At 36.4% G+C, this 22,690-nt stretch overlaps 1 protein-coding gene and 1 long non-coding RNA gene across 4 annotated transcripts in view; one reads left to right on the top strand and one right to left on the bottom strand.

The window, feature by feature from the left end:
* LOC132649668 (uncharacterized) overlaps window positions 1-22,690 on the top strand; it is a 159,997-nt gene that overhangs the window by 97,803 nt on the left and 39,504 nt on the right. The window lies entirely within an intron of this gene.
* Tfec (transcription factor EC) overlaps window positions 1,840-22,690 on the bottom strand; it is a 169,671-nt gene continuing 148,820 nt past the window's right edge. For all 3 annotated transcript variants that reach the window (XM_060373741.1, XM_021644091.2, XM_021644092.2), the window contains 5 exons: window positions 16,050-16,164; window positions 14,947-15,003; window positions 11,028-11,103; window positions 7,363-7,510; window positions 1,840-6,479 (listed from right to left, as the gene is read on the bottom strand). In XM_060373741.1, the coding sequence (XP_060229724.1) occupies window positions 6,102-6,479; window positions 7,363-7,510; window positions 11,028-11,103; window positions 14,947-15,003; window positions 16,050-16,164 (774 nt within the window). In that variant the 3' untranslated portion in view covers window positions 1,840-6,101. The remainder of the gene's footprint in view (window positions 6,480-7,362; window positions 7,511-11,027; window positions 11,104-14,946; window positions 15,004-16,049; window positions 16,165-22,690) is intronic.

Consider the following 22,690-nt stretch of genomic DNA (forward strand, 5'->3'; position numbering starts at 1 on the left):
CATCTATGGACATATACATTTAAAAGCTGAAAATAAAATCCATCCCGCCATCCAGTGTTTGAGCCTATGTAGAAAATCATTGACTCATTTTCATATGTATTGGATTGGCTATTCTTCCTATGTGGAAATTATCTACCGACCTATATTTTGAAAACTGATAGTGTTCTATTTTCTGTTACTAAACCTGAAAAAACATTGAGCTTATATTTAAATCATATTATCATTTTATAACTGCCTTAAAGTGGGTCTGTTTTATCTTTTTTAATATATTAAGTATTTAAGAACAAAATCCATGAGTGTGGTATTAAATATTAGAAAGCCTTAACACTTCTGAAATTCCTTGTTAATTTTCTTAATAAAGGATGGGTGTAGTCAATAGCAATTAGCAGCTTTAAGATGTTTTGCATATTAGAATACAGTAGTCTATTTATTTTAGCTCATCTGGGGAGTATCTAGTATATTAAAAGGCTTTGTAGTTCCAGAGTGACTTCTCTGCTGCCACTATGATGCCTGTTAGCAATTTTGCAACATCCTGACAAATATTTTCCATAAATCAAAGCCATAACAGCATGCAGAAGCAGATGGCAGGAGACCATATTAAAGGATATAACAATTACTTTCCATAATGGAAAAATATTGGATCATTGTTGTCAGCCTGGCCTATGTAGCAAGTAGTTGTCAATTGTGAAGTCTTTCTGCTGTTAAGTATCAGATGATTAACTCATATGGCTTTCCCCACTACGGTCTATATACAAGGGCAGAATAAAGAGAACTATATTAAAACATTTAATGGTTATGCTCTTTCATTTAATATGTGCAAAGAAAATATTGGTACATTTAAAAAGTACTTGTACAAAAATTCATGTATGCATTAAAGTACACCAGTGTTCTTCATTTTCATAGAAAATAAGACACATTACTTTGTTATTAAAGTGAAAAATAGCAATAATTACAAATTCTACAGTCTTATTATATTAACAATGTTTTCTTGATATAACCGGTGTTAGACTGAAATTATAGGAATGTTACTTCAGCTATTATATGTAATGCTATTAAAGTCAAAGATTTTTAACTACATTGTTATTATTAAGATTAAATAGCTGAATTAATTTTTAGCTTGGCATGCCATAAGCAATGGCTAAGTTGCTAGATAAGATTCTGGAATTTAGTTTGTTTAAGCATTTATACTCAGTTTTTAAAAGTAAGAAATAGCTTATGGGAAAAGAATTATCTTTTTCTTTTGACTATTTTATTTGCCACACAAAATAAGATTTAAATAAAATAATTTCTATTGAAAACTATATAATGTTTAACTTTAAAGGTAGCATAGGAATAGAGAAGGTAATCTTGCAAACAACAGTTATTATTTTTATTCTTTAAGCCTTCTAAGCTGGGAAAACTGAAAATTTGCTGAGTATTTTATCAGCAGAAACAATAGAAATCATTGGATTGTAAAGAAACACGTGTAGCAAACCCTTCAATGAGGATTCAAAGTTCCCTTTTCTGTATGAAGTGCACACAAGGGCATTTTATCCTCAAATTAGAGGACTCCTATAAGACATTGTTTTATATCAAAATAATTCTTTTCTGATAATTTCTCCTACACTCTAGTTCTCCATGAAACTCACGTGGCACAGAAACAGTGAAGCAGGTTAACGAAAACAAAACGCAAAGCACCACCAACAAATAAGGAACTCACCGTGTTGGCTAGTCCTCTTGGGACTTACCACATAGCCCTCTTGGTTTCTGAGCCTATGTTTCCCCTGTTGCAAGCGCTCTTATTGCAAGGGTATACTTCTAGATCCAGCTGAGGGGTAGGCTTTCGTGGGGTTCTCCCCGTCAGTTTAAAAATATTTTTATTTTCAAATTTAACAACCATACAAATAGTAAAATATTAAGCAGTGACTAATGACGAAGTGTTTATCATGGCAACAGTACTCATTTACGAGGCTGTGGATGAAATCCCTGTACAGGCAGTCCCCGGGAGCTCAGGTTGACATCTCAAACATGTGAACACACATAGCTTGGGGTACCCCGAGTGTTGTATCTCTGTAGCATCTACACACATGTCCCACATCCATACTGAAGCAAATTCAGGCTTCAGTTGTTTTCACCAAACTCAGGTTTATCTAATGCTGATAAAACAGCAATATGATGAATGGATTTCAGTTTTCATACACATCTTAGGTGTCATGAGGAAAGAAAATATCAACGTAAGATCCTGTAGAAATATTCAATGAGTTCAATTTCTTTTTGAAGCTTATAATGCATCGTGCATTGTCTTTATTATCAATAGTACCTGTCCTCTTAAAAATGGGAGCATTCAGCTATGATATTCATTTATTGAAATGTTAAGCCCTTGGTAAGAGGACAAGAAAAGAGGGGTATTTTCATAATACCACTAAATATAAGAAAATCCCAATATTACTTAAAATATTAAATGAAAGAAAAATAAATGACTTTTCTTGTATAAAAGTTAATTTCTTGTGGTAAATGGGCACACAAAATCAAAGAATATGTGTATTTTTTTAAGGTAAACCCCATGAAGCAATTTATGTACAGTCACATTTGAGAATGAACATATGAGGCTAACACTGAAGAGTTAGCTATTTCTGGGCGTCTCCAGCTCATCGGGCAATTCAATTTTTAGAGGAATTTTTTTTTCCCCTTTACAGAGAAAGCCTCACTGAAAAGACCCTAAACAGGGGAAGTGTGTCCTGTGTACGTGTTCTCCAACTGAAACGGGAGACATTTCAAAGAACAGGCATTAGAAGAAATGAAAACTATACAGTTACATCTAATCACCGAGGTCTTCATCACTGTCAGTTAATTGGGACATGGAAAAGACTGATTAATGCAAATCCACAAGAAGAAATCCAACATCTTATAATAAATGGGAGGAGAAATTGGCTTGGATGTTATCTTATCTTTAAAAAAGTTACTAAAATAAAGACATCATTGAAATCATGTATTATTTTTTGCATGCTTAGCAACTTGTTTATTAGTAGTGACTTGATAATCAGTCTTTTGTGATAGAATTCTTTGAGAAATGATTTTCCTTTCTCTGTTTGGTAAAGCCTGCAACAATATTCTTTTATTCATTACTTTTCTTAAGGTTCTTCCTAAGACTTCCAGGTGCTCAAATAAACATTTTTTGCAGTTTATATTATTTTCAATGTGAAATTTATATATCTCATGCCAAATTTTATTGTAAAATTTATGTAAAATTTAGTCTGCAGAAAACTAAATTTTGAATCTATAACACATAAATGACATAGTATGTTGAGTAAGGGCTGTTACTTGAATATGGACTACTTTGTGAACAGATAACTTTCTAAAAGATAATTTTCCATTCAGTATGCTTTACTTTCCTATGCAACCTCAACACTATCAGATTTGGAATATTGTTGGTGTTAAGAAGTTTCTCCCCTACATAAGATTTTTAGCTGCCATGCCCGTGTTCCAGTAGAGACATAGTTAAGTAGCTGTGTGTGAGTTACAGATGTGATGCAGAAACTTTTCACTTGGTAACCACGGAGACATTCTGGGGAGTTTTAAAATCTTATGACCTGTGCAAATTATTGTCCATGCATAGTTCTCTATTTTCTTGGGGAAAGAATAAACAGCTGTCATTAAGTTCTCAAGGCCTTGATGCTGTGAAAAGTTAGAAGTGACTATTTAAAATTTTTAAATTATTTTGGTCGACAGGGGCCATAGCAATACCCTACGCTGTCTTAAAAGTGTCCTTATCCACTTTGTAATTCCCTGGAATCATACATACTAAAGGGAACATTACATTTATTAGTCTCTTCTCTAGAACTTTATGTCTAGGCTTGATGTTCTTATTTTACCCAACGCTATGAGACCTCAGTTCCATGGACCAGGAGTATTACCTCAAGACCATGGAAAATGATGGCAGAATAACAGCGTCACCTTAGAATATGCAAGCCTTGGGATACAATGAAACTGAGACAGCAGAAACACAAAAGAAATAATATTCCACTTGGAATAGTATGTTCTGCCTGGGACACAGAACATTTATTTCCCTCTTATTTGCAAAGTCAAATCAAATTATCACCCCTGAGGAAAACTTTCATCATTATTATTAAAACTGTTAAATGTCCTCTTAAAAATATTGAGAAAAATGTTTTCAAATAGCACATTTTAGGTTAATCTTACACATCTGATTTTAATGGCCATTCCCAGAAATTGTGAATGATTTTTCCATCTCAAACAATCAAATTATTCCAACATTCCAAATTCAGAGCTGATCTACGGCAAGCAAGAGGCTGTCGACATTGAGGAGTTTGAGTATCATCACTCTTCGTTAGCCTAAGAGCCTAACACTTTTTGGATGACATACTGTGGACAAAATACTAACCCAAGAATTACACATCTTGTTATTTACTTTTCATTCTAGTAACAAACATTATCTCTATTATATTATGGCATCCTAAATTCACTTGTCTCTGTAACCCCTGAAGAAGGGCACACAGATCTGTCAATCAAACATCCCATGAAGAAGTTTCCCACACTTCTTTTCTTTGATCATTTGGTCCCCTACACTAACCCCCACTCACACACTTGTTTCCAGCCTGTGCACTTTGCGCTATGCATTTCTCCTTCAACTTCGTAATCATCCCCATTGGCTCTGCTCTTCTGCTTCACAGCGTATGTTTAGATTTTAATTCTGTGCCCCTCCACCCTTCAGTTTTGTTTTTCATTGGGTCTTGGTGAGTGCCTCCTCTAGAATTAGGTCATATATTTCTCATTTGTTCAACATTTTCACAAGGACCAATGCAGTTTTAAGCCTTCACTCATCGATATTGGTTGGGTCATGGTTATTCATTAAGGTCCAGCCATAATGTCAGACAGAGCAATATGTGTTCTGATAAAACTCCCAAAGTTTAGAAAAGTTAAGAATAAAAACACAAATGGAATACTGTATATACAAACATTTATATTGTACTAAATGTTAACAAAAAGCCAGACCACAGGGCAAGAACTTCGTCTCCTAGTCACATTTAAATAAAATAAAATGTAGTCCCAGCTTACAGATTATCAGCTGGCAATTTAATGTTCAATATCTTGTCAATTTTTGAGATAATATACATCAACCAAAAATCTCTATTTAACATTGGACATGATTACAAGTGTTAAATACCAGATACAGTTTCCTAGAATAGGGACATTTTATATTTGAGTTACTAAAACTGATTACACATCCTTCACAGAACAAAAAAAAAAAAAAAAAAGAATTGGAATATAGTTTATGGTGTTGATCAGATAATCAGAGGGATGAACCAAAGTATAATAGTCCACCCTCCTTACAGTGTGTGTGTGTGTGTGTGTGTGTGTGTGTGTGTGTGTAAAAAACATTAAATCTCAGGACCGTGTCCCAGAGGAGATTCTGCACTGTGTTCCCTTTTCTGAAGAGAACATAGACACACAAATCTGCAAGAAGTTGTTTAGAATTGGTCTTTCTGAACTGATTAAAGAAGTCAGGGTCTAATTTTAGAAAATGACATTTTTGGAAATGTTCTTTGTTCTATTTTGAAAAGTTGCCATGTTTATTCCAGACTTGAGTTTCAAGTTTAAGTGACAAAAAAATATATTTTATACTTTATTTCCTGACAGGGGTTCAACAATACATAATATGTCCACCAGACCATGGAAAAGAAATTATCGCCGAATGTTAGTCTCGATTCTTTAAAAAAATGATGTTGTAGAAGGTGACACGGAATACGGAAGTAAGAAAAGACTGAGGTTGCAGACTCTTTAAGGACTGTAGCTCCAATAATATCTTATCACGTCACTGCTCTGAAGGTAGCACACTAGGGCCATTTTAAGCTGTACCACCTTCCAGGAAAATTAAATAAAAGAAAATCTGAAAGCAATACTGCAGTCTTCAGTAACTCTTTAACATCACGCTTCTTCTTCCCATGAGTTCTTTCTTCCCTTGGTTCTGATCACATTTCCCCCACGGGCAATGTAATTCCTTTCAAAGGATTACGTGGAAACAATGCATGAAACACAGATCATGACTGCATAGCACCAGTGTGGAGTTGCTTCCTGGGTGATGGCTCGAGCCTGTTTGTGGCTTACAATTCATCGCCATCCTCGGAACTGAGGCTGCTTCCGCTGCTTGCTTTGGACACAGCGGGAGAAATGGCGGAGAGCAGTGGGTCCCTCCCGAAGGGACATATTGTATCACTTAGTAGCATGCCTTCCAGGCGCTGTTCCTCTTTCAAAGCAGCGCTAAAGGATAAATCTGTGAAGTGGGACAGAGGGTCAGAGAAGGCCACAGCTTGTTCACAGAACTCCGGGCTTGTCCCCTGAGATGGAGTCAGCTGTTGGCAGTAGCCCAGGCAGTTCTTCTCAGACTGGGTCTGCTGTTTGGTGAGGTGGGCGCTGGGGTCGACTGTGCCTAGTGAAGCCAGCATTGGCAGACCATGAGCGCGGGCCTGGACTTCTAGTTCCTGCAATTCCCAATAAGAATCGTTAAATAATGCATTGGAGAGGTTGCTGTAATAACTAAAAGCAAACTGAAAATAAAGCAAAATATTGACTAGTGTTCAAAATGAAGAGAACAAACTATAAACTTTATTATTATTATTAATTATTATTATTATTTTACACATAAATCTGTTGTGCTTACAATGCCTAAATATTATTCAATTAAAAAAAAAATCCTCTCATGTCTGTTAGCTTCAAGGCATGTGATGGCTGCACTGTGGCTCGGACTAAATAGTGTAATATGTAACTTCCGGAAAGTCTTCCATTTTTGACTCCTGGCTAATCACCTGCCCTGACTCAAGAGCATTTCATTGAAACAGGGTAAGAGTATTACTTGACCATATGCACGTTTGCATTAAAAAGAGATGGAGATGAAGAGACGAAGCCCAGATTTGAAAATCTTGTGACACATGAACTGATGGGAAGGAACAGTGTAAACTGCTCAAACTCGCCTGGAGGCCTCGAAACCCATAACAATGTTACCAAAGAAAGTGCTGGGAGAAAGTCAGTGTCCAAAATTCTCTTACAGAAACATATGTTGTCTCCTCTGAGTTTTCAGGGGAGAGTGAGTGCTGAGATAATTCTAGGAGTGTGTCAAATGAACATTATTTTCCGCATTTGGTTCTCCTTCGTTCTATGTCTATTTAAGTCATCTTGGCCTTAAATCTCTAACTGAAATCTAACTGAAACAACTCAATTCAGAAGCCTCTAAGGAGGCAGTAAAGTTACTTTCCCAAAGAAAAAAATAGTTGTTAATAAAAAAATACACAAATGAAACTAATAAATAAGGGTAGTGCGAGGCTCGCCGTATGTGCGCCGCGCAGCTCAGGGCAAGCATCTCAGAACCTGAATTCGAAGCATCAGCTGCCGGTTGGCCTGCTCTAATTTCTTCTGTCGGTGTTCTAACTCCCGGGCTCTCTGTTGTTCTTTTTGTAGCCACTTGATGTACTCCACGGACGCTTTTAGAATGGTCCCTTTGTTCCAGCGCATATCACTGTAGAAGGGAGAGATAACCTTTTCACAATTGTGCATGTCAGCAGAATTCATAAGAACTTACAAAATCTTTTACATTAATATGAAATAATGATTTACATGACTATTATTCACTCTTAGATATTATTGCTTCTGAATAGAAATTTTAATAGAATAGTTAAGAAGCCCTTATATAGTAAAATTAATCCCAGAATGAAAATAAGTGTCAAAAGAAAGTAATAAAGTGACTTTTTGTGGGAGAGCTAAATGCAATATCATGATTCTACCATTACAGTTTTTATATTTTTAGTGAAAATTGCTTTTATTATTAACTCTAAGATTAAAATCTATGTGCAGTATTTCTGCATTAATGAACTAGGAAATGTACATTACTGATGACATAAGCCTAAATTTTTAAAGATCATTTCAAATGTACCAATCTTTTAACCTATTTCCCAATATGGTTGCTTTTGTTTCTAAGAAAGAAAAAATACATTCCTCTTTGAATGGTGATCTCAGGGGTTGCCCAACATTGAAGTTAGATAGCACTTTTTTTTATGCAATAGTGCAAGCTTCCTGAAACCGTTTCATCAATTTTTTGTCCATAAATGATAACACTGTTATTTTTAAAGCTTAATTCAGAAAACTATTTTCAAATATTTAAGATAAATCAATAGAATTAAACATTTCTGAAAAGTATTTTAAGTTTTAGCAATATTAAAATGCTTTTAATATAGGAGAAATAATACATACAGAAGCGTAGAAGAGGCTAAGAATGATTTTAATATCTGCAAACATGGTGGATGTCATGCTGCATGAGAACTACTAATATGCAGTAGAACGAAGAACAAACTAATTATCAAACACTAATTAAAGTGGTTAGAAAATGCTGTCGCCTCTGCAATGGGTTCATCTGAGAGTTATTTATTCAAAATAATAATCTTACTTAATTTTTTTTTGTTTCCTGTTTGAGTTTTTGGTTTCACCACTACCACACATCGTAATGGTATTTCTTATTCACTTTGCTGTCATCAAGCAAAATTCTGCCTTCTCTCTCTTGTCCCTACAATCGTTCCCCAGTATTTTTCCTGAAACTTTTAAATTATGTGTATTAACATCTAAAATTCAAACAATCAGTCAAAATTGTTTCAAAGACTAATCATTCTTGGAGTCTTCAGATCAAGACTCTAGATTCAACCATGACATTTTCACTGCAGAAACCCAAAGGGCCTTGAAGAAACAGACGGGACCTCAGCAAGCCAGGGACTGAAATGTACTAAAGTAGAATTTAGTGCTCAGGTGTTTGAATGGCAGGCTGAGGGTCTTTTCTGCCTGTATTATCTATTCACATGCAGAGATATTCCGTGTTTGACTATCTGATGTGTTTACAGCACGATTTTGATGCAGTTTGTCTACAGATAGCACAATACAACAAGGTAAAGAATAGCCCTCCTCTGAGAGTCATGAGGACTGATGTCCATAAGGAAGAAAATTATGCTTGAGGATGCACGTGGGGAAGTTTTCCCAACTCTCTCCTCCTTCATCAGAGTCTGTGGTAAATTGATTTTCTGTCTCCTAGACTGAAACAAGATGAATGATAGCCACAGACAGTTTTTGTCAAGAGTTTCAGTGGCTATAATCATTCTCACTCATTTACATGTAGTCTGTCTGATTTGGGGATCTAACGACAGAGTTAAATAGCTGCAGTACAGCTTATACAAGACATAAGGCTTGAAATATTTATAGGAAAAGCCTGTCATCCTATATGCTATACAATGACTTAAGCCTTAAGAAAGAAATATTATCAAAATAGCTTTAAATGTTAAAGAATACAGCCCTTCAAAGAATCTTTAGAGTGTACTCTCATATATCCCATCCTTATTTTTATAGAAACAATTATAAAGAAAAGGCAATTAGTTATTCAATTTCACAGACTTATATCTATTTTTAAATTTTTGTGTATAGGGATTGGGGGGTTGTCTCAATGTTTAAGAGCAGTAGTTTTTGTTGCAGAGAACCCAGAGTTGATTCTCAACACCCACATAGAATCTAACAAACGCCTGTCACTCTAGTATCAAGGAATCTGATGTTTCTCCTGTAGGATTAGGCACGCACATGGCTCACATAGAGGCATGCAGGGAGACATATTCATACATATAAAACAAGAGCATAAGAAGTTGATTTGGATGTGTGCCTGACTCTGTGAATGCATGCCAAGTGTGTGTGCAGGTGCCTGCCAATGCCGGAAGACACTGGATGCCCTAATGTTGGAGTTACCGACAAATGCGAGCTGACCATCACAGGTGCTGGACACCAAACCCAGCACCTCTAGAAGAGCAGCACGCATTTTAACCACTGAACCATCTCTCCAATCCAGCTGTTCTCTTTGAATACAAAAAGAGCCCTAAACGTAGTGAATTAGAAGATGTGAATGGTTATCACTATTGCCCAAATTAGGCCTGAGCCCCTAGATGTCTATTCTGGGTTAGGTCCTTCTGCCATGTTCACCTTGATGCCTGCACGGTCTAGTGTGCTCATGAGGAGAAATGTTAAACTCCTTCCTAAAATTATTTAATTGCTATTAGTTGTTAGATTTAAGGAAAGAATGTTTTCAATTTGTATAAGTATCTCTTCATTAATACCCCCATTTATGGATTATGGGTAATTGCTGATATTTGAAGAGATCATTTTTAAATCATCATTAAAGCTGCAAATCACAACTTTGTTTTTTTTTTGTAAAAAAAAAACCCACTTTACTTTCTAAATTGAAATTTTGATTAATTAATTCTTGATGAACCTAGAAATTGGAAGATTCTTCCACTATCTCAAAAGTCATTTCAGGTTACATATATCAGAGGTCTTCAACACCTGGGTTCTTTTTCCTAATATTTGTACAGAAGGGTAGAAAAGAAGGACAAGCTGGATGATAAGTTGATATGAATAAAAACTTAAGTTTTTTCTTCTTATTTCAAGAACTCATATACATCTATTTCATTGGTTCTGCCTTTTTCATCTAGAAGTGGACTCATTGATGTTTTCAGTTTCCAACACCACATTTGCCTTTGTGCTTGGCCACCAAAATCTGGTTGACATCAGTCAAAAATATTTTACAGTTCGGCTTGTTTTCACATGTGAATCTCTTGAATTTGAACATATTTGAAACTGTGGCAATTCAGTTTTAATGTTCATGTAAATCTTAAGTTGGAAGAAATGTCATTATCATAAATTGAGTATCTCAGTCAGCAACATAAACAACCTTTGACACTATCACTTTGCCAAAACTGTTAATATGCTGAGAGCCACTGTGATCTGAGGGAAGCTCATACTTATTCTTATGATCAGAAGGATGAGTCTAGAAAATGCCTTGATACCTAATAACTATTACACTAAAATAGATATTTCAAAGGCAGTCGAGTAGACTTATCTTTACTATAAGATGCTTCATTTCCTGATCATTGGATCTCTCTTCCCTTTTCCCACCCACCCATTTCTTGGGCACTGAAACTACAACATTATTGCACAAATGATTTTGAACTCACGGATCATTAGACTTTGGAATAAGAGTGCCAAGTTCCTTGATTCGGTAATTAATATTATACCTTCTTCTTCTTTCAACTATTAAGAAAAAAAATATTATTGATTATTCTCATTAAAACACAGTTCACTGTTGGTCATCTATAAATCTAATAATCTTTTTAAAATAGTAAAAAAATTCCAAGTTAGTCAAAAGAAAGCATTTAATAATAAGATAAAACTTCAACTCTATCTTACACTACCAGTAAAATTTGTAATGGCAGAGTTGTGAATATATACTTTACAACACGATAAAGTGGTTTTTGCCGCAAAACACTTTAATTCTTTGTATTTGCTCCCAGTGGTATACACACACACACAAACACACACACACACAGACACACATGTTCACATGATTATCCTGTTTGTTTGATACCTCACACACGCACGTTCTAGTAGTCTGTTAGAGCAATCTTCCAAGGCCATTCCCCACGCGTTACCCTGCGTATACACTGTCCTCGTGATCAGTTAACCTGGACTGTGTCTCCAGAGAGCTCAGCCTGTGGGGGATGAGCTAAATGACATCTTTTGGGGACAGGTTTTACCTGCCATGGTGTGGATCCTAGGAGTCAAACTCAGGTTGTCAGGCTCGGCAGCGACACTTTACCCACTGATCTGTCTCACTGGTCCTAGTTTTCTAATTTAAAGTTCTCAATAATGTAGGTGGGTAGTTTGTAAACGCTTGCTTGAATCAGACATATCTGGAAGGATGGTTGAACAGATGTGTCGCTAACCCGGGAAGTCTGATTTTGGTAGAGTCTATGCACTTCCAATGTTATTAGGTGAGGCTGATATTACCTGTGAAATGTGAGCTGTCTAAGAACTATTGATAAAAGCTATATACTATTTCTCTCTCTTTAATTTTCCATATATTCATTATTTTATAACAATTCCATATATTTAGAAACAATTCACTGCCCGTGACATGACAAACCTATATTGACCCTACATAATGTTTTTGCAGTAAATCACAGGTATAAAGTATTCAGGGACATTTGAGCAAAAAAGGCCATGAAAAAAAAAATTGAAGTATACTTCTAAAACATTGTAACATACCAGAAGAGTCCTACTTGAGAACTAAGATTTGTATCACCAAATGAGAGAAGTCACTAATAAATATCATTTGCCTTCATAATCCTTCTCTACAAAGTGAGGTACCATTAATGAACTTAAACTTTAGGAACAGTACATTCTGTTGCTCTCTTTGTGGTACAAAGATGTAGCCCATGGCAGCTCAGTGTCCAAGTGGGTTCTCTAGTAATGGAAACAGGGACTGTCTCTGACATGAACTCAGTGGCTGACTCTTTGATCACCTCCCCCTGAGCGGGGGTGGGGTGGGGGAGGGAGCAGCCTTACCAGACTACAGAGGAAGACAATCTAGATAGTCCTGATGAGACCTGATAGATGAGGGTCAGATAGAAGGGGAGAAGGATTTCCCCTATCAGTGAACTGGGGAAAGGGCATGAGAGGAAAAGAGGGAGGGAAGGCAGGATTGGGAGGGAATAAGGGAGGTGACTCAACAAGGGATAGAAAGTGGATAAATTGTAATAAATAAAAAATAATTTAAAAAAAAGAACAGCACATTCTTTTTTATTAATAATTAATTCAATTTAATGTCAGTCATAGGCCCCTCCCTCCTGTCCTTCCAGTCTCACCCTCCCTCTGGCATTCCCTCCCTCCTGTTCTTCAGGGAGCCCCCTACCCAGACACCCCAGTTCATCTAGTCACATGAAGGCTGAGTTTGTTTTCCTCCCCTGAAGCCTGGTAGAAAAGTCCCATCAGGGGGAAGTGATCAAAAAGCAGGCAACATAGTCCATGTCAGAGATATCCCCCACTCCTTTAACTAACGCGCTGATATGAAGCCTAAGATGCCCATTGGGATTATCTTAGGGTCTGTGCATTGTAGTATGTCTATCCTGTACTATATGACTAAAATCCGCTTATGAGTGAGTATATACCATGTGTGTCTTTCTGGGTCTATGTTACCTCACTCAGGATGATCTTTCCTAGTTCCATCCATTTGCTTGCAAATTTCATTCAAATCAGAATACAATCAATCATTGAACTTATTTGTGCTCTTCACCAATCCTCCTATTTCTTTGGGTATGCCTTATAAAGTAGCTAAATAATACTACATAATAAATAAAAGTAAAACTGTTAAAAAAAACATGTTTTACAATGAGAATTTGATAATAGTTCTGTTCACATACAGTATCTTCTATTGCATAAATAAAATATACAATAGCAATAAAAAAAGTTCATGATTTTATCTCAAGGTAGGTTAGTTTTATGTTTGTTCAAAATAGTTTACCTCACTTGACCTTGTGCATACTATCAAAACTTTTTTACTCTCCTTAGATTCTGTCTAAAGGATTTTAAGTAGATAATTGCAACTTCAGTTCCTCAATGTTGTTCTTATATATACAAGTCCTTGTAAAAAAATTTCAATAAATTATAAAATCTTACTATTCATTGCATTCTTTCACTCAATCTAGTAAAATCCAGGCAAACTGGGGCCCTATTCTGACTGGCATTCAGTAGACCATTTTTGCCCTCTCTGGTCACATAGACCAAGGCAGACCAAGGCCAAGAGGAGCCTGCTGACAGTCTGGCTAGTTTGCCCAAGGAATCTCTTCTTTTGCCCCAAGGCTCATTTCCAGGTCCAGTACAGAAGAGAGCCTGAGCTCTCTTCTCCCGACGAGAGGAGATCGCACCTCACTAAAGGTGTTTATACGTATGGAGTGAGGTGTTGGCCCATGTTCAAAGCTACTGACAGTATAAAATAGACAGATATGAGATATAAGTTTCGAGATAAAAGCTGATATAAATCTTCCCAGGCCAAACTCAGAGGACCTGAGCATTATCAGTTCACTCTTGGCCTGCCAGGCTTTAATAAGGATTCAGCATTTTCAAATTCAATTTCTAACTTTTACATATTTAGGCATCAGATAGAGAGAACCTCATTTGTAGTTTTGCGATGATCTCACAAGTTCTGTAGTTTTAACTGTTTTATATTTGTCATACATAAAATAACACAGTTACTAAACTTTTAGAACTGACTTACCCTCGAATAAAATAATTTAGCCTAAGAATCCAGTTACAAAACACTTTGATAAGACATATAGCACACACCAACCGTACTGGACACTCAAGTACATGCTGGCAATATAGAAGGCAGACGCAGCATGCAAGGGCAGTGGTTCTGTGGGACCCACGGCTCCTCAGCACGTTAACTCTTTTTCTGTGATGATGTGTCTCTCAGAACAAAGCTGTTTCACACTTGATTAGTGGAAGTCACTTGGGATACTGAAGCTCTTAAGACTGAGCACTCGAAGCCTTGGCTGTGCTGCTAATCTGCCTCTCTCACCCACATGTCTGCATCTCATGTGACTGGCTATCAGAGTCCAGTTGACCTAGAGGAGGCACGCAAAAGTTCAGCACAGCAACTTAAGCTGTGCCCCTCAGGTAACACATCATTAGAAATGGAGGAGCAAACGGACACTGAAAAGCGAGAATGTGCAACGTTGCTGACGCAGGAGGTTCACCTCGTAGCTGGTTCATTGTTTCTTTAAGTCTGGGAGTCGGCAAGCCACAGCACTGCTCAAGGGTAGCTGAATGCACTCATTTTAGTCACGCACCACGCCCTCCCCAAGAATGAAGGGTCAAAAGAGAGTTCAGCTTGCTTCATTTTATGAAAATGCAAAACTTCCACAAGAGCTCTCAAGGTTTGCATTTCCAAAACTAGCTCAAGTCGCTAAGCATGAACGATTAATTTCAATAATCCAGCTTCAAGTTGTAATGGAATGACAGCGAAAGACTCTAGTTTTTCCCCATGCATTCCCTCTTGTATTAGTTTTGTTTGAAGAAAAGGGAAAACATACTCACTGAGGTTGTGGTTGTCCTTTTTCTGTCTCTCTTTCGCCAACGCTCTATTGTCAGTTTCTGAACAAAAGATAAATAATTAAAACAGGGTTTAGATCTGCCTTGAAGCCTTCCTGTGCAATGTTCAGGAACACTAGGTAGAAATAAAATATTGTTCTTCTAGCATGGTGTAATAATATGGTTGGTGCCAATAAGAAGGGATTTTAGTAAAAAGAAATGGCAAAATTTTTAATACCTAGAGTAGCAAAAGCCTGATCTGTTTTCTAGCTTTCCATCAAACAGCCGTGTGATCAATTACCAAACTTGGTGCCTCAGGCTGGCTCCTCACTTGGAAAACGAATGCAATACAATGGCTACCTGATAACAGATATGAAGATTATACATACAGGCATGCTGCGTAGAAAATGCCAAGCTCTTCACCAGCTTCTACAATTATCATGTCATTTTGAGATTCAAAAATTAACCTAATCTCTTCAAAAATAACTAGGATTGCTACATCAAAGGAATTAGAGCTAGTTATGTATCTCAAATATTCACATCAATACCCTCAGAAAATGGCAAAGTTCTCTACAGTCTGGATGATTCTTATCCCCTGGTCTCCATTACTTGGGTTAATCCTTCAGTATCAGTTGCATTTAGGACACCAACAGAATGTCAAGGAAACATCCAAGGAGGCTCTTAAATCTACTTGTATTGTACCATCTATAGAACCTTATGGAGAGGTCCGTGCAGTTACAAAACAAGACTATTTGTCAACATACAGCATTTTCACAGCCTGTGTTTGTACCAGCTTTGAAGTGTATTGTTCAGGCCCAACCACATGTCACAGTCTGTGCTATGGATGATTTCCGGAACATGGGATCACACTGTGCATGTTTAAGAAAAGCATATGAACAGCTACAAAAATACTGAATCCATTCAATTAAAATGTAAATGACATTTGCCTAATGTCTAGTTATATTAAGAAATGATAGATTTACTCTCAATACATTTAGGTATTGTAATCATACTGTAAAAATTTATTCAGCAGGACAGTATGGCATTTATATGTTATGCAACTGACAAAGAATTTAAAAGGTAAAACTTTTTTGAAAAATCAACATTACCTGCAATTTCTTTTTTCATGGGTAGAATACTTGGACAAGAAGCACTAGTAGGACCAATATTAACAGGAGAAATGCCCTGTTCATCTCTGTACACATCCAAAATACTTCCAGATAACTTAAAGAAAAAAGAGAGAAAAAACAAACAATGAATATCATTATCGCACATACATCCATACTTAATAGTGTCAATCTTTCACTTTAAATTTGTCACTTGGCTAATGATTGTCAGGATAGATATCATATAAATTTTAAACAATAATATACATTGACTTTTTATCTACATTATGAAATGTTTGTAGATAAGATATGCTTAAAACAATTTTTGTGTTTCAAAAAAAATATATCAGTTCACGCATGAAAGAAAATTTGGATGAATATTCATAAATCTATACAGATTTGAGCCAGGTTATGACATGGTTATAAGTTAGTACTATTAAAATATATTTTTAGAAAAAACATACAGCTTAGCAAATCTGGAAGTTCTCAGCAGATCACAAGTTAAGTACATTGGTGAAACACTTGGGAGCCTCAGAACGCTGTCAGTACTATCAGAGACTGGCCACCAAGAGGAATTTTATGTTGTTAATGAAGTGGGAAACCAGACTTCCTGGAAGGCATCCTTTTCCCCATTGTACATGAATGTTCTAGATTAGTATAAATACCACAGCTGGAAACAGAGAGTGTACTAAGACTACCTTGCCTCTGTGAACATTGGCTCTGTCCAATTACAGGCACTGCAATTTTTGAAGTGTTTCTTGAGAACATTTTTTTTAGAAACCCAACATGCTTTGTATACATTTCAAATTGCACTGATTCATTATGCAAACTATGCCTATTGATCATGCAAGATTCAATTTTAAATAATATTCATAGTTCAAGTAAACATCTATTATTTCAGAAAACAGTTACAATTACAATACAAGCCTTAAAATTATAAAACAGTTTTATTTTACATGTCTTTATTCTATTTCTGAAGAGTTAAACCGAAGCTGAACAAGAAGCAACATTTTTCCTTTCCTCAAGGCCTGGGGGAAAATATATGTAATATATACATATGTGATATTATAGATAGATAGATAGATAGATAGATACATACATACATACATACATACATACATACATACATATATAATAAAAACAACTATGCCAAAATTATTGCAAAGAATTTTTTTTATTTATTTTTTCCCTTTTTTTTAAATTTTTCATCAATTACACTTTATTCATTCTGCATCCCCCCCCATAAACCCCTCCCTCCTCCCTTCCCAATCCCACCCTCCCTCCTCCCTCTGCATGCATGCCACTCCCCAAGTCCACTGATAGGGGAGGTTCTCCTCTCCTTTCTGATCTTAGTCTATCAGTTCACATCAAAAGTGGCTGCATTGCCCTCTACTATGGCCTGGTAAGGCTGCTCCCCCCCAGGGGGAGGTGATCAAAGATATTGCAAAGAATTTAACTCTACATTTCTATTTATTGCAAAATCGCAGTTTAACCAAGAGAATATTTCAAGATTTAGAAAATTAGTTTGGCAATCAATATAAAGTACTTACTAAGACTAAAATTAACTACCAGGAAAATAAATTATTATCGTGTATGAAGTAAATGTGTATTTCTATGGAAAATCAACTATAAAATGAAGTTTAAGTCATCTACCACATAAATTTATGTTAATATAAGGGGGTGCATTCTAGCCTGCTTTTGACACTTTGCTGTACATATTAGTTCACTGGTACCATCATCATTAACTTTATTGAAAGGTTCACCTTTAGGTTATACAGCCTATAATTTAATTATGTTACCCTATATTGATTTTTGAAGTTCTAAGAATCAACCCAGGGCCTGAAGTATGCTATGTACATGCTCTATCATGAGCTACACACTTGGCCCTACAAACTATTATTTTAAAATGTTTTTACTGGCAAGACATTAGATGAGAGATATTTAAGTACTGACTCTATTTCAGTTTATTCATTTTCAAAACAAACAAAGATTGATTAAATTGGAAAGATGAGGTATGGAAGTCTCTGACAAATACAATTAGGAGGCGTTCCACAAACACAGACCCATTCCCTAAGAGGTACGTCATTTAAGCAGACCTTTAAGCATACACATTCTTCACGGTCTTTTTTGAAAAGCTTGTTGGTTATGAGCCGAGGCATCCCCACCTGAGTTATGTGTTTCCAATGTGCCTTTGAAAAACATAATAGACGGGCTGAACAAAAAGACAGGGAGCGGAGGGGGAGGAACTAGGTAAAGAGCTCTTTTCCTCTGAAGAGCTGGAATTCAGGTGGCTTTCAAGGTAGCCTGGCAAATTGCAGAAACGTTAAGAAAGAAAAGAAGCTCTGGCCCATGTACTATAGTAATGGAGCCAGTGGATTCTAACCAGAGTCCACAGTACCTGCTCAGACAGTATTCGTACATTATTCCTTAGAAAGAAGGCAGGATTCTGACAAGGAATGTAATCCTGCTTAACTGGAGCTAGATTACGTTACCACTTGACCCTGGTTACAGTCTAATTTGTGCCCTAAAGAGCAATGAATAATACCCTATTTAATTTTATGCTGTAGGTACTGTTCTGTTTCATGTAAATGGATAATACAGTTTTGAACATCATTAGACTGTTGTGTTTCAAGGCATGTAATATATTTCTTGCCAGCTTCTCTCCATTAAAAGTTCTAAGCATGCAATTTTAGTGACCATTGAATGCATACATACCCATCTGAAGGAGCTTACAAAGCAAATTTGTATCTTCCATTGTCAAAGTCATGAGTTAATTCAGCAACCAGGCTTACATCTTCGTAGGTCAGTAAGCAAATGGATACGCATTTTGTAAAGATGTATTTATTCTTCTTAAGAAAAGGCAGGTTAATTTCTCATTAAGGTAATACATTTGACATGACAGTAGATGAACATACTGTTGCCAAACCAAATAAAAATAATTTATCTCAAAATTAATTTAAAAGGGTAGAGTACACATCTGTATAAGAGGGTTCTTCTCTCTGATAGAGGGAGAATAATAGTTGCAAGAAGCCATTCCATGATAAGCTGTGATTGACAGTGATCTCGTGGCATCTAGAGGTCTTAGGAACAGACATAACCTTTATCTGGCCTTCGTAAGTGATAGATCCATTTATTATAGCCAGCATTTCCTGGAGAGGTTCACATGGGAATAAAACATCTAAGAATTGTGACTACTAAAACAAAAACCAAAACAAAACAAAACAAAAATAGCATTCAAAATGACATCAAAAGAAAAGAAGCAGAAATTATTTATTAAATTAGCTTAAAATAAGTTAGAGGTTGTGTTTATAATAAACTGCTATAGAAAATAGTAAATACAACAGTAACCTGCAGGAGGGAATTTTATGCCTGTTGCTGTAATCTTGATCAAAAATCCTGTGTCAGGGGAAGCATAGGCCTTTGGATAGCAACTGCTATTGTTATTTTGCAAAACTGTCATGCTCTCAAATTACCCTCTAAATGCTGTTGTTCATATGGATAGACCTGGGCTGAGATCAATCAGGTCAAAGTAGCATCTCTTTGCAGTGGACAGCAGCCAGCGGAGAAATGGATAACTGTCCAGTGTGCTCAGAGTAAGAGACAGTGTCCAGCCCTAAAGAGGATATCTATATTAAGCCCAACATCAAGGATCAGGGAACATTCTACATTACAAAAGAGGAGACAGAGGAATGGAAGAGACTGACAATGGACAAGAGCGCTGTGAAATGCTGTCTTTTGGACATGCCATAGCTATCACATTCAGGAACTCATGGCAGCTATGCTACCTGCATAAAGTGAAGCCAGCCCAAGTCCAGGCATAAATGTGGTAGATGATCAAGTCCCATGCCTTACTGAGGAGCGCTTGGCAGTGGATAGCCGCTGAGGGAGGGAGAGTCATTCTGTTTTAGGATGTGGCCGCTGGTAGGGTTCGCTATGACCCAGCAGATGGCCCCACATCCAAGCGCAGATGGGCAGTACTAACCAGAGTTAGTGGGCTATCAACAGAATGGTAAATTGGAAAGAGGAGATTTGGGGTCATATGGAAGGATGCAAGAGGGAGAAATGGAGTACGTGTAGGTGGATGTAGATGTGGTCATAGTCCATTACATGCATGTATGAAATTCTCAAAACTAAAGAAAAAAATTAAGTTAATAAAACACTAGAATTATAAAATGACCATACAATGACAAGAGAAAATCTGTAAGATTTTTCCAATAATACTAAGAATTAAGTGTAAAGTGAAATGAACGAATGTCTTTTAAATATGAAAAAGATAATTATGCAAATCTTTCTTCTCCAGTCTCTATGCCATACATATATGATTAAAAAATATTCCTAAGGATACATTATTAAGTTTTCTACCCTCTCAAGAAAAGCAAAACCAAAATTGGCTTTTTAAGGAAATGAGGGGGATCTGGGTGGAACTGGGGAAGGGGAAAATAATGATCATATACTGTATCATTTTTAGTGAATGAATCACAAGAAAGGTTTATTAAGAGTAACACTGAAAAAAACGAGTGAAGTTCCTAAAAGAAACAGATATTTAAAGATATGTGTTACAAATATGAAATGAAATTGACCAAATTACTTAGAAAAGTGAATGTTGAGAAAATATAAGAAAAAAAAGTGATGTTTAAGATAAAAGAAAAGAGAGAAGTTCAGTCTTCACACCACCAACCTGAGTGACTGGGATAGCAAGCAGGTGATAAGAAATTATTTTGAAATATGCTTTTATAGAATTATTTATGTGTATGGGTGTTTTGCCTGAGTATATCCGGCACCCTGTGTGTGTGCCTGGTGAATGCAAATGCCTCTTCTGGGTGATACTCTGATAGAATTCCTGGGACTGGGATTACAGACGGTCGTGAATACCACGTGGGTGGTGGGAATTGAATCTGAGACCCATGGATGAGTAACCACAACTTTTAACTTCTGAGCCACCTCCCCAGAACCAGGAAATATGCTTTAAAAATAGCACATAAATAAAGTAAAAATATATTGTATTAGTCAGAGTTCTCTAGAGGAACAGAATTTGTAAAATAGATATATATTTATATCTTCATTCTACATACGTATCTTTCAGGTTGTGGTCTAGCTAATCCAGCAATGGCTAAACACCAACAGGAGGTCCATAAATCCAGGAGCTGTTAAATCCCTGAGGCGGGTGTTTCAGATGGTCTTTAGAATCCCAAAGAAGTAGGCTCTAATCTGGTGAAGGAATGAACTTGATAGTGAGAGTGAGGACAAGCAGGCAAAGAGCAAGAGCTTCTTTCTTCCCAGTTTTTTAAATGGAATTCCACCGGAATTAAAGGTGTATCTTCCCGTCTCAAAACATCCAGGTTACAATCAGAATGTAGAGTGAGGGAAGAAACAAACAAGCAAATAAACAAATAAAAGAGATAGAGACAGACAGAATCTACTCTTAAAAAAAAGTGGGCCTTCCCATTTCAAATGATTTAATTAAGAAAAAAAAATCCCTCACAGGTGTGCCTAGCCACTGGCCTTAGTTAATTCCAATGTATTCACGTTGGCAACAAAGGATAGCTATCAAATATGTGAATAATAATAATCATAGTATATGAATAATAATGTCTGTTACTCACCCCATATAAAATGTAAGCTGATTAAGAAAACTATAACTAGATATAAGTAGCTCACAACAGATAGCTAGTAAAAGATATACAAATGTTGAATGAAGAAAAACCTAAAGTCAGATATGCCAATGGATTATAATCATAAGGGAGCTGACAGAGCTATATTACTATCAGAGAAAATGGGCTTTCAAATTAGAAACATCATTAATGATTATGATAGTTAACATTGATGGCCAACTCGACAGGACCTAGAATCACCCAGGAGATGAACCTCAGGACATTTCTGCATGAAGGGTCTTTGGCGATTATGTTAAATGAGGTGGTAAGACCTGTGTGAATGTGGGTGGCACCATCACTCAGGCCAGGGTCCTGGACTGCACAGAAGAGAGCTGTGACTGGAGATGTAATGTCAGCAATTGCCTTAAGCGGCTGATGTTGTGACTCCCCCACTTTAACAAACTGTGCCCTCAAACTGTGAACTAAAATAAACCCTAACTTCTTTAAATTGCAGCTGTCAACTATTTTTAGCAAGACATGACTAATAAAAGAACAAAATAACTACATATAAAAAGTGAATTAAAAAAGAAGACTAAGACTGATAAGCATGTATGTGCCTAATGGAAACTACACCGAATGTGAAGAATGTTGAAATCTACAGAAATAATTAGTCTACCATCAGAGTAGAACATTTGTATTCATTCTTTTTCATTTTTGAAAAGTCAAGCGCACAAAATAATTTTAATGAAAGAAATATTATGAAAGATTTGAACAAAACTATTCACACTGGACAGTGTGCAGAGAATAAGAGAATTTGGAGTTCTAAGTCATAAATGGGATCTTATTACCAAACCCCTACCCTCAAGGTTCAGGTATCAGAAGAGCAGAAGAGACCGAATGATTTAAGAGCCAGAGGTGGCAGATGACTCCAAGGAAACAGCACCTTATAAACACAAAAGAACTGATACATCTACGAATTCAGAGACTGTGATCTACTGAGTTTCAAAGCACACACAATTTCTACCCTGAGAAAGGAAAGTTGGCACAAAGTCG

This window comes from Meriones unguiculatus, chromosome 21 (genome assembly GCF_030254825.1).
Source record: "Meriones unguiculatus strain TT.TT164.6M chromosome 21, Bangor_MerUng_6.1, whole genome shotgun sequence".
Classification (NCBI taxonomy): Eukaryota; Metazoa; Chordata; class Mammalia; order Rodentia; family Muridae; genus Meriones; species Meriones unguiculatus.